Source organism: Anser cygnoides, chromosome 3 (assembly GCF_040182565.1).
Source record: "Anser cygnoides isolate HZ-2024a breed goose chromosome 3, Taihu_goose_T2T_genome, whole genome shotgun sequence".
Lineage (NCBI taxonomy): Eukaryota > Metazoa > Chordata > Aves > Anseriformes > Anatidae > Anser > Anser cygnoides.
The window spans coordinates 64,034,448-64,046,764 of record NC_089875.1 but is presented as its reverse complement, the minus strand read 5'-3'; the positions used below and the strand labels follow the sequence as shown (position 1 = coordinate 64,046,764).

The 12,317-nt window shown below is 36.5% G+C and overlaps 1 protein-coding gene across 1 annotated transcript in view; it reads left to right on the top strand.

The window, feature by feature from the left end:
- LAMA2 (laminin subunit alpha 2) overlaps positions 1–12,317 on the top strand; it is a 380,764-nt gene that overhangs the window by 292,038 nt on the left and 76,409 nt on the right. Inside the window, exons 36-39 of the mRNA XM_066993195.1 lie at positions 2,975–3,137; positions 7,328–7,538; positions 9,122–9,238; positions 10,366–10,529. Of these exons, the coding sequence (XP_066849296.1) occupies positions 2,975–3,137; positions 7,328–7,538; positions 9,122–9,238; positions 10,366–10,529 (655 nt within the window). The remainder of the gene's footprint in view (positions 1–2,974; positions 3,138–7,327; positions 7,539–9,121; positions 9,239–10,365; positions 10,530–12,317) is intronic.

Sequence of the window (12,317 nt, the reverse complement as noted above, 5' to 3'; positions counted from 1 at the left end):
AGAGATATGCTTCTAAATATCCATTTGGTTGAAAGGGGAAGCTTCCAATTCTAAGTACTATAAAATACATTTTATATTGCCTCTCATGTAACACATCCCAGTACATGCCCTGTAATTGAATCAACCAGCAGTTTAAGGTATTCCTATAATGTACAACTTTGACATGAAAGAAATGTCAGAAAAGTGACATGAAAAGGTAAGCAACTTTTCAACAAGGTATTTAAAAAAAATACCAGGTTCTTCATATTTCAGTACAGAGCTGAATTTGAGAAGTCGATGATGAATTCAGGATGACAAGGGCTAAACTTGTTTTTTTGCTGCACAGAGTTTTTGTCCAGTGTTTATAACCCATACAAAAGTTTCCTGAAGCAGGTTTAGCAATAGGAAGTATAGAATTAGAAGATGTTGAGGGGTGAAACAAATGTATGCACTTAGAAGCAGACAAAGACTTTAAAATCAATGTGTTTGCCTAGTGGCCAAGTCAATATTTTAAGGATAGATTAAATACAGGATTTGATATAGGATTTGAGCATAAGGACTGAAAGATACCTCCTGTGTTGCTGCATCCACTCCCTGGCTATCATAAACTTTCTAATATGCATCTTCAAGTAGTTCCCACATATTCACCCTCTGAACAGAAGACAGTTTCAGAACTCTTTTGATAACTACAAACCTTCTAAAAACCTTCTGTCTAAAAATACTCATGTTTAGTTTATCATCATGTGTTCTTCTGCCTTATTCTTTGGTGCAAATAGTTTTTTCTCTTCCTAGTGCTTCTCCTCCTTCCTCCACCCGCAACTATATTCATCGACAGGAATTGTATTCTCCTAGTCTATTTTTTTATCCTTGTTTTCAAAGAGTCTTAAGTCTTTTCTCATACAGCAGTTCTCCCACATTTCCTGCTCACCTTCACAGAATATCTCAGTTCAAAATTAGGTTCATCTTTCCTTAGCACGGGTAACCAGCATTGAAATGAGGTTCCTACAGTGTTTTTCACTTTAATGGCAGTGAGACCTGCCTATTTCAACTAACACTCCAGGATAGTGTTTCCTTTTTTATGACAGCTGGGTGCCATTAGAGACTCATAACAGTGTTTTTCTCATTCATACCTTCTATCCAGCTGGCAGAGCCTTAGTTTACAGCTGAAATTTCTGTTGTTATTTATTTACTTTTTTACTTTCTTCCTTCTTTTTTTTTTTTGGTTGGGGGGTGGGGGGGGGAGAGGATCATTACTGAAAATATTCAACTGGATTTGCTGTTAAACCATCTATTCTGACATGTGCTACCTTTTGGTGGAGGGAGAAGCAAAGTCAACATTAATTTATTCCACGTCCTCTTTCCAATTGCTTCCAAAACAAGTTCTCAGGCATTTGTGGAGTTGCCCTTTCTTCAAAACAGGCACTACACTTGCTGGCCTTGGTCGAGCATACCATTACTGAATTTGCAATGTCACGCACCAGATCTTTCATGTTTCTAGAATGGCAGTTCTCAGGCCATTCCAGCCTGAGTTGTTTTAAATGTTCTTCCTCTGGTAGTGATAATTTCTGTATCTTTACTGCCATCCTCAGTATTCTTCCTGTTCAAGATCATCATTCTTCAAAAACTGAGGATAAACTTTTGCTTTATTTTGGAGCCATTTCTAGATCATTTTAAAATTATTTTAAAACTTGGTTATGAGATGAGGAGGATGGAGGGGAAGGATAAAGCTCTGTATAATTTTTCCTGAAACTAATAAAAGCTGAAATAACATGTCAATTTTCTCTTTTGAGGTAAATATTCAGGGAAGCTAAATTACTATTTATCTATTCCAGATTTTAAAAAGTGAATATATGTCTATTCCTGGTCAGAGGTAACTCAGTAATGATATGTATCATAATGCATTACAAGCAAGCCGTGATCCTTTTAACTGAGCTATAGTCTTGTTTCAGTCCTCACTACCCCATACATAACCACTCTTAAAGATTCAAGTCCCAGTTCTCACCAGCAAACTGAAAACATTTAATTAAAGTTTTCTTCATCGTCGTTTTCTCTAAACCTACACAATGTGTGGATGAAATAGTCATTTATTTGTTTTTCGGAAGACAGTTTATGATTTCTTCAATTAAGGACTTAAGATATTCAGAAGTACACATGCAACCAGGAACTGTTATTTCAGAGAAATTAGTTACTGGGAAGCCCATTGCCTATGGAAAGGCAGCAGTACTTTTTAAAATTGCAAATGTAACTGATTATCATAAATCACTACTTGCTTCTGAAAGTCTATATTCTAATATCTTATAATTTGGTATGGTAGAAAGATTTTAGTTGGTCCTTGAATATGATACCATGTGTACAGTTTTATCAGTTACGAATAATTTAGGTATTCCAAACACATATGTTACATTGTATCCTCATGTATTCCAGCCCTCAGACTCTTTTTGTTCATTTCTGTGAATCTGCTTCTAAACACGAGCTCTCTATCTGTGAGTGTCTTTCATTCCTCTTCTCTCCCTCTCTTTACCAAATTTCCCAATCATTTATTCTTCCTGGGATTGCTAAATCTGAATGCTACAAATGAAATATTTTGAAGTACTTCAAAAGTAATTTTAAATCTAATTTTCATTGCTTGTACTGCTTTCTCTTTATTTCTGTGAGCAATATCCCTATTATTTTCTGCTGTTTCAAAGGTTCAGTGCAAATTCTTTTTTTTCAGGGGAAGGAAAAGGGGAGCAATATATTTTATACTGGATATAAAGACTTCTTCACTGTAATTATTGTGCTTAAGAGTGAGCTACAGTAAAGGTTTTGATGAGACATACAACATTTTTTCATTTGTTACTGATCATAGGATTAACCATCCTTTCTATTTCACAGCAGGAATAACCAGTGCAAATTGCATTTGACTTGCTGATAGAGTTGACATGCAGATACTTAAAGGTTCTATATTCTTTCTGCTTCCTAACCCACTACATATATATTTTTTGCCCCCCTGCAGCTGTAAGTGAAGATGCTATAAGACTGAATGAGACACTCAGAACCCCAGACAAGACCTTGGAGAAGAGTCTCCCAGAACTGCAGAGCGAGGCCGAAAGAATGGTCACAGAACTGAGAAGTAGAAACCTACATTTGCAAGAAAGAATAGCTCAAGATGAGTTAAAGTGAGTAGAGAGAGTCTTCAGCCTCCTGGTGATAATATCTGACTCTTACAATTGTCATCCATTCCAACCAGGTTTTCAAGCTGGGTCTTACAGATATGTGAAGAAAAACAGTCTAATATTTCACATCTATTAGTTTAGCATTAGCATTTTTGGAAATGCTTACATGCATGGAAACCAGTCCCTAGGAAATTACTTCTCTGCTCCACAGGTACCAGTAATGTTTCTAATCAAATTCTAAGCAATTTTTCTCAGTTTGTATTTAGCTTCTACTTCAGACCTGGTAAAGGATTTTAGTACCAAGACACTTGTCTGGAAGCTTGTTATTTTTTCTGGAAAAAAATAATAATAATTGTTCTAATAAAAATATAGTCTGTTTGCAAAGTTTGTCCAGTACCACAGACATTCAAAAGGATGTATTGTACCATACACAGAATAGTATAGAGTGGGATATTCTAGCTTCCTGACAAGGTTCAGAAGCCCAGCATTTGGTTATTCAGGTATCTTTAAATATAAAAAATATATATGTTTATATAATTATTGCCAGCTCTTTATAAAGCACTCTGCAAAATGCTGAAAACTTATCTAATCTAGAAAAATACTTGGCTTGAAGTTAAAATTCTGGTAGTCTGTTCTGCATCAGTTAGACCAGGCATATTCGTAGAGCTAGGCATTGCTTAGCAGGCCATCCAAATGAATGTGGTCCACTGAAGTTGTGAAGAGTGTCTCAGAAAACCGGGATAAAAATGTCCAGGACTGAAAACGTTAATTATCAGGTACATATATGTTGTAGGGGAGTCATAAATAGAATATAATTTTAGTTAAGTATTCCAATCTGTATAAAATCAGATTTTCACTGCCAATCTTACACTTTGTAAAATGGATCTTTTTCTGAAAATCCTACCAGTACAGTATTTCTGCCACACTTCTGATAGTTCCACTTTCTGTTCTCTTGAGAAAGGATAAACTAAAAATGTGTTCTTCACCAATGTTTTATCGCTTTTACTTCTGCTTCCACTGAGCCTCTTATATTCCTTCTCTACAGAAATAAATTAGGAACAAGTAGGGCTGAGAAAAATTTAGCCAAAACTTTGAAAGTGATGCCTGCAATTTTAAGGCAGGATGGGGGGGAACCCTTTCAAGTAAGGCAGTTTTAGTCCTAGAATGCTACAACCAACATGAAACTGTCAGGCTAGCTTAAAATCAGTCCAATAGCTAGAGAAGGAAATGCAGTGAGGTTTTTTGAGAGAGAGACATTCTCTCCCTCTAACCATTCTTCCTGAAGTACACAAAGTGAGTATTTTCATTTCCTGATAAAGGAATACATTTTATACTAAGAAATACATGAATACACTTACTGACTTAAAGTTGCATGGCAGTATCATAGGGATAGGATTACCTCTTTATAGGCAGTTGTTGAGATCCAAGGAATTTTGATAGTGAACTTTCAGGGCAAGTAGGAAAGATCACTAGATAATGTTTTCTGAAACTCTTTTAAAAAGTACTGCCTCATAAAGAAAAATGACTTAATACTGCTTAAATGATGTAGTAAGATAGGATGTGTTCTTTAAGGAAAAAAATTATAAAGAAATGTAATCATTCTTAAAAACGTGTGTGCAGGTGTGTACACGCATGCCTGTGTGTCGACATTCACATGTACTGTTTGCAGACTCAACTAATTATTTTTTTTATTTATTTATTTCTACAAGTCTCTTGATTACTTTGAAGTAGTTAATCATCTTTACTCTTTGTTGAGATGTAAGTTGGCAGTGATTATATTCTGCTAATTTTCAGGATTTGGTCCACGTTAAATAAGGAAACGAAGTAAAGGGTTCTTGCTTTCAGAGATGGCAAAACTCCTCTTCTGTCTCCAGCTTTTTCCCTCATTTGTTTTCTTTCAAGCTTTCCAAATCAAGTCTGTAAGCTGATTGCCTTATGAATAAGTAATTAGTAAATCCATATTAGTAAATAATTTCTCTGTAAAGAGAGCATGTTAAAAATACACCAGTTTCTGTCCTAACCCCCTTATTTTTCGTATTTCTGAAATAAATATTTCAATAGCTTATAATATTCCTACACATCTTCTCAGACAAAACTGAGTTGCTATGGAGGGATTCTACAATTGTATTTAATGTGCTATATAGTGTTTTTTTTGGTGTGTGTGATTTCATCTTCCCTGAATTTGTCTGATGGCTTTTGAGCTACTGTAAACTTCTATTATCCACAGTTTCCTGTAACAATGAGTTGCATAACTCAACCACATACTGCTTTTAAGAGCTGCCTCCTGTATTTTGACCTTTTTTCCAGATATTTTCAATTTTGTGTCTGGTGAGCCATTGGACAGTTGACTGCATTATCCATGCTACTCATGATTTTATAGTCCTCTATCATAGGCCATTTCTTCTCTAGATAGAACAATTCTAACACATTTAGTCTCTCTTATATATACTTTTTTTTTTTTGGTTTCTAATATTTCTTGTGTTCCCTTGTACTGATTATTTAAAGGATCCAGACTGTACAGCATTCTAGATGTTAGGCCGAACTTGTGATTATTTCTTCTAACACTTCAAAGTTTGGTTCTTTTTCTAGGAAGGTATCAAGTGAAAGTAGCATAGATTGAATGTAAAAAAGAGTATTTCAGGAAATTGGTACAGTCCCATCAAACAGAAATTCTAGTACACAAAACAAGGAAATGCATGGAGCAGATTCGTTGCTTTGAACTTAGAAAGAGCAGAGGGAAAAATGCACATCATGTCAATATGGAAGTGTTAATTTATCTAACTCAAAACAACTCATTGGTTAATGGTTAGATAAACAGCTTGGTCTGTGCTATGAGGCAAGGTCATAAAAAGAAAATCCATCTGTCTCGTATTGTTTCTCCAGTACTGCAGTCATAAGGGTGTCAAAATTTGTTAGGTGTTTAATATAGTAGCTACTGATAGAAAGAATAATGGAGAAGGTATAGAAAAAAAACTGAATTCCTTTCTACATCTCGCCTGTGACAGGGTGTCAATATTGGGATTTAATTTTTGATTAAATGTTTTCTTCTTAGATGTTTCAAATTCACAGTGTGATTAATTTTTTTCATCAAATCCAAAGGCAGGGCAGATGGAGAAAAAAAAAATCCATCTCATAAAATCGCAGACGTAAGGTAATAATTTGGCTTTCCTTGGCTCCAGTTAAGGTCCTTCATCTAAATTAGGTCCAGTGGCAGGATATCTTTTCCACCTTTTATTTTTTTCTGTTTGTGGTGGTGTTTGTGTGTGTGTGTATGTATTTATTTGTGTGTTTATTTATAGGATGTTGCTTATCTTATTCTGTAATAAATAGAAGTATGATAGATTTCTTATATAGGTATTAGCTATCCTACAAATTCCTATATACTTAGGATTTAAGTATATTTAAGTGCCTTTAAAAAAAGGCACAAAAAAAGTACCTTTTTTTTTTTTTTTGCTCTCTGTCATATCATTGCATTAGCAGTGGTGTTGCATTATGCGAAATTGATTCAATGACATGATATCATGAAGCAGAGAAGTGTCACGGCATGGAGACTCCAGTACTCCTGTCCTTTAAAACTGGGTGCAGCAACTCTCTGGTGATTAAGAAATCTTGTTTCCCTTGCCAAAAACAAGCACTTGTGAACTTTCTATTTCTATGCTGCCAAAGTCTACTAAAAATATCCGAGAATTTATTTTAGGTAAGCAAAATATTTTGGCTACGGAAAGTCATAAATCCAAGGATCCTCGGCGTTGTTCATGTCATAGGAAAGTATTTATGGTTTTTGACCACAGAGCAGTTTGTCTGCTCCAAGACAGCTTGAAATCAGGCGTATCTATCTTCTCTCCCCTCTGTTCAAGGTGCTACAACACTTTGTGTCACATGCTGTATTAATGTGTATGAAAAATCTTTTTGACAAGTTGAAATGTTTCAGAAAAACTTGCTTTACTATCAAATGTCAAGAATGTCAGCTTACCAAAAAAAAAAAAAAAAAAAAAACACTAAGTGGGATTTTAAAAGCTCTTTAAGAAAAAACCTAAGTGTAATCATTGTTCTATTTTATTAAGCATTTGTTCTCTTGAAAGTTACTTTGCTATTTAATTTAAAGTCCATTTCATTTGCATTATATTAAGAATATTCTCATGGGTGTAGAGAATATGATCTCAATTACCTTCATGGGTGGTGATATACTGCAGGAATGCAGAAGATCTTTTGAATAAAGTGAAGAAATTATTTGGAGAACCCAGTGAGAAAAACGAAGATCTCAAAAATGAAGTCCAGGACAAGCTAGCAAACTACCACACCAAAGTTGATGATGCACGAGATCTGCTAAGAGAAGCTATGAGTAAAATTAGAGAGGCTAATCATTTATCTGCAGTCAACCAAAAAAACATGACCATGGTAGAGGTGAGTGCTGACAAGTTGTATCCTTGATTAACTTAAAAAGTTTGAAACTTTGCACGAACACTTTGTAACTATTAAATCTTGAAACAAAAAATAAAAGCAAAAGAAAAATATTATTCAAATAGAACTAAATCTGAGATAATTAAAAGCAAATGTTTTCCTCAGAATGAGAACATGCATTGGCTTTTAAAAGGAGAATTACTTCACAGCTTTCTTTACCAAAGTACTACTGACTGCTTTTAAACATTAAGTGGAGGGTGCCATTGGATTCATTATTCTGGGGGAGGTTAAATTCATCCCGGTATAAGTAGTTATGCAAAATTCAAATCCTGTGCTCAAGATTTAAATAAAGTTCAGTTAAAATCTTTGTCATGTATTTGCTCCTGGAAAGCTTGCACTTTGATCTCTCTCTCCAACCCCTGGGAAGAAGACCGAAGGGGATATGTGGATATTACAGAGTAATAAATCAAACTCTATCCTCTGTAGTTAGTAGTTGTTATTAATGATCTCCCTCATAGCAGAGGGGTCTGCTTTTGATTTAATTTAAAGTGCATAGACTCGAAGAGCACATTATACTGTACATTAACAAGCATTTAACCAAGATATAAAGAGTAGAGACAACTTAATGAAGATAAATGTTTCTACCCTGTTTATATCTTGATGAGTTTTCACCTCATGTACGATGATGAGGTTAGAGTTCCAAGACCTCAGTCTTAGCAGAGATTTGTGGGCTTGACTGAATTAAGGGAATACAGTGCTGTAAGGAAGTTAGGTGATCTCTGTTCTCTGCATTTCCTTCCCAAAGGTGGATGGAGAAATGTTGGAGAAATTACCTGCTATCTCAGTTTTTTAAATATTTTTTCCATCACAGTATGAAAGTGCCTGAAGGCATCCTCTCCAGTGGTCTTGCCCACTTGAACAGGTTTTGATTTTGAGCAGGTTTTTTGCTTTATTTTAACCCCTGTTTTGACCAAGAGGCCATCACAGCACCATGACTAGAATGCCATGGTCTCCTATCAGACTAATCTGTAATGCTAAATGAATCTCATACAGGAAATCACCGGTTACTTATTTGACATCCATTCTTTTTACACAATACGCAGTATTTTTACCAGACGGAAAATCAAGAATCCTTAGGTTGTTCTGAACCATTGTCTTTTCTTTTACATTCATTAATTAGTGAAATGCCAGTGGATGTGGATTTCAAAGCTGCAGAATATTTTAATAAGTTTTGCCTTCATGGCCAGCGTAGGTAATTGTCAAAATGAGAAACTTGCCCATCTGGGTAAGGATTAGGATTTCTAACTTCTTTCTGATTCATTTTGCCATAATACTACAGTCAATTGCCTCTGAAAACCTACCATGTAAGAGGAGAGATACAAAGCTGGGGACAGGAGGAGAAAGAAAGATATCTTATTTTAAATATGTTCTATTGCTGTAACTGTCTTTCCTCAGAACGTTCTGAGAAGTCTGACCTTTGTGGCATGGTGAAAAAATGCAGTCTGTATTGGGATGTCAGTATTTGAACTGGCATCACCTTTCTACTAAACAACTCATATTTTTATTTTTGTGAACACATCCTGTAGAAAAAGAAGCAAGCTGTAGAAGACGGCAGGCAAGATGTTGAAAAGAGTCTGCAGGAAGGGAATGACGTCCTTAATGAAGCCAACAACCTTACAAATGAAATCAGCTTAGCTGTAGAGGTGAGTGTTTTATCATCCTTATATGAGAATTAGTAAAATAAAGCATCATTATGGAAACAAAATAGCTAATTAAAGTAACACCTGATTTTTCTTTTTATTAATCAATGTTAGAATATTTGAATTGGAAGAAATAATTTTCCTATTGCTGTATGACAGAAAAGCTAAGCTAGTATATAAAAATGATTAAGTTTGAGATTTAAATGATTCATTGGATTGCACAAAGAGTTAGCTCATCATTTTTCATGGACTCTACCTCCTTTTATATATGGTATTGTGATTTTGGTACTGACTTTGTCATTAGAATTGCAGATGCAGCAAACCTGTTCATAGTCTCATGGTGACTCTGTGATCTAGATGTAGATTTATCTGCACAAAAACTGTGTGTGCATATCAGAAGGAAATTTCAGAAATAATTTGTTGCCTGTGGCAACAATTTTAAGTCTAGGTAGATCAGGGAGATGAGAGGATTGCGTTCTCATTTTACATAAAATTTTTGAAAATTCTGCCTTAAGAGTTTTATCAATGGAGTTTGCCACTAAGGCTGAAAAAAAAAAAAAAAAAAAAAAAAAGAAATATGATTGGTTCTGGAAATATTTCTATCTTGCACTGCAAATTGATACAATGAATGGAAAAAAAGCCATGTGGAGAAATGCAAAGGCAAACATTCTGAGACAACTTATTGGGACAGGAATGGAAGGTCTCCCAGAAGTATAGTTCTTACTCAGGTATTTTAATATTCAAAAGTATATATGGGTCACTCAAAGGGTCATGAAACTTGAACTTCTGTCCTTGGTTAGTTATTACTGGGGGTATGACCACAAATTGTTATAACTATGTGCGCATCTACATTTAGGAAACAAATCCAAATTAGAGTTATTAAGTATTTAAACTGTGCAGTTTCTTAATTGTGAAATAACAACTCAGGAGAGGCAAGTGGCTGCGGTATATTGTTTCATCTCCCTCTGCTCTCCAGTCCAACCATTCTTGTATTCTTTCCATATTAGTTCCCTGAAGTGTTAATGCATGGGTAAGTTATGAGATAATATCTCACAGGGAAAATATGTAAAGGGTTACAGAGTGCTTGCATTAAGATGCTTAAAGGTCTTTCTTATGTCATTTTATGTCAGTATGTAGAAGGTGTTGCAGATAAGATACAATCAATGTCCGATCAGCTGAAGGATAAAATAGATGACTTATCACAAGAAATTCATGACAAAATGCTTCCAGAAAAGGTGTTGCAAGCTGAGAACCATGCAGCCCAGCTGAATGAATCATCTGCAGTACTGGATGGGTAAGACAGCCATTCATTGGTAATGATAAAAACACGAAGCAGGTTTGTAAAGCTACTTGACAGAAACTGAAGGGCATTCTTTTCAGACTTTGACGTCTGTCATTGAGGATATACAAATATAAAATGTTCTATATGAGTATGCAAGTATACAGTTCAGTGAGAAAAGCCGAATTTATGTCTGATAAAAGTCTGGGGTTTAGATATGTCAAAATGAGACAGTAGCTTGCGATAAATCCCCCAAAACCAACAGGTAGGGGAAGATTTTCCTTTGTTTGACATTATCATCTGTTTGGTCAAGCTCAGAGTGGAAGGGACAGTGTAATGCCAGCTGTGGTAGTTTTACACTGATGGCTAGCTAAGCTCTGCTACACCACTCTCTCACCTCCCCTCCTCAAAGGAACAGCAGGAGAAAAAGCGATGAAAACAGACTCAAGGGTTGAGATAAGGACAGGGAAATCACTCACCAATTACCATCACAGGCAAAACTCAGTGTAGGGAGATTAATGTAATCTGTTGATAACGGACGTAGATCAATGAGAAGAAAAAGCAAAATAAAAACACCTTTCACCTATCCGCCCTTTTCTACCTCCTCCCCACTGAGTGGTGCAGGGAAATGGGGAATGGGAGTTGCAGTCTGTCCATAATGTTTTGTCTCTGCAACTCCTTCACAGTCAGTTTCTTCCCCTGCTCCTGCATGGGGTCACTCCCACAGAATGTAGTCCTTCCTGAACTGATATTATGGGGCTTCCCACAGTCTGGTTCCTCAAGAACTGCTCGTCCCCTATGAGTGGCAGCTCCCACCAGATCACCTGCTCCTGCGTGGGCTTCTCCACTGGCTGCAGTGTAGAGAACTGCTCTACCGTGGGATCCATGGGCTGCAGGGGGACAGCCTGCTCCACCAGGGGCCTCTCCACAGGCTGAAGGGGAACTGCTGCTCTCTGCCTGGAGCACCTCCTGCCCTCCTGCTGCACCGACCTGGGGGGCTGCAGGGCTGTTTCTCCTACATTTTCTCACTCCTCTCTCCCAGCTGCTGTTGTGCAGCAGTTTTTTTTTGCCTTCCTTAAATCTGTTCTCCCAGAGGCCCAACCAGCATCACTCCCTTGCTCGGCTCTGGCCAGCAGTGGGTCCCTTTTGGAGCCATCTGGAGCTGGCTTTGATCTGACATGGGGCAGCTGCTGGGCTCTGCTCACAGAGGCCACCCCTGCAGCACCTCCACTACCAGAACCTTGCCATGCAAGCCTAGTACACTACCATCTATTGTTCTATATAGATGTCATTCCTACAAGTGTTTTTGAAAGCACAAAATATACAATAGCAGAGATGCATGTTGGTTTTGGTTATCATTACATAGGTTAAATTGCCAGCCTTTAAAACTGTACAGTTGCAGGAACTAGCATGAAGGAAGGAACTGACCCCCACCAACACACAATGTATTACTGGAAAATTTGGGTGCATTGTTATTTAGGGTGTGGTAGTTGATCTGTTACTATTTGAAAAGTGTCATATGAACTGATGTGGTAGGCAAAGTACTAGAGAAAGACAGATCCCTATGGGTGCAACTGTGTGAATACTAAAAGAACAAAACACACCATTTTTTTTTTGAAAAGTATAAATTGCTGAAGAAGAGTAGTCTCCTTGGTGGTACCCTATTGCACAAATTTGTCCTTCTTAGTCAAAGAATTAAATGCTCAGAAATGGATGAATTTGAGCAAATAATGGTCAATTGAACAGAAGGTTCTTCAGATGCATTATGTCATTCAGATTCTATCCTGAGCCATAATCATGCAT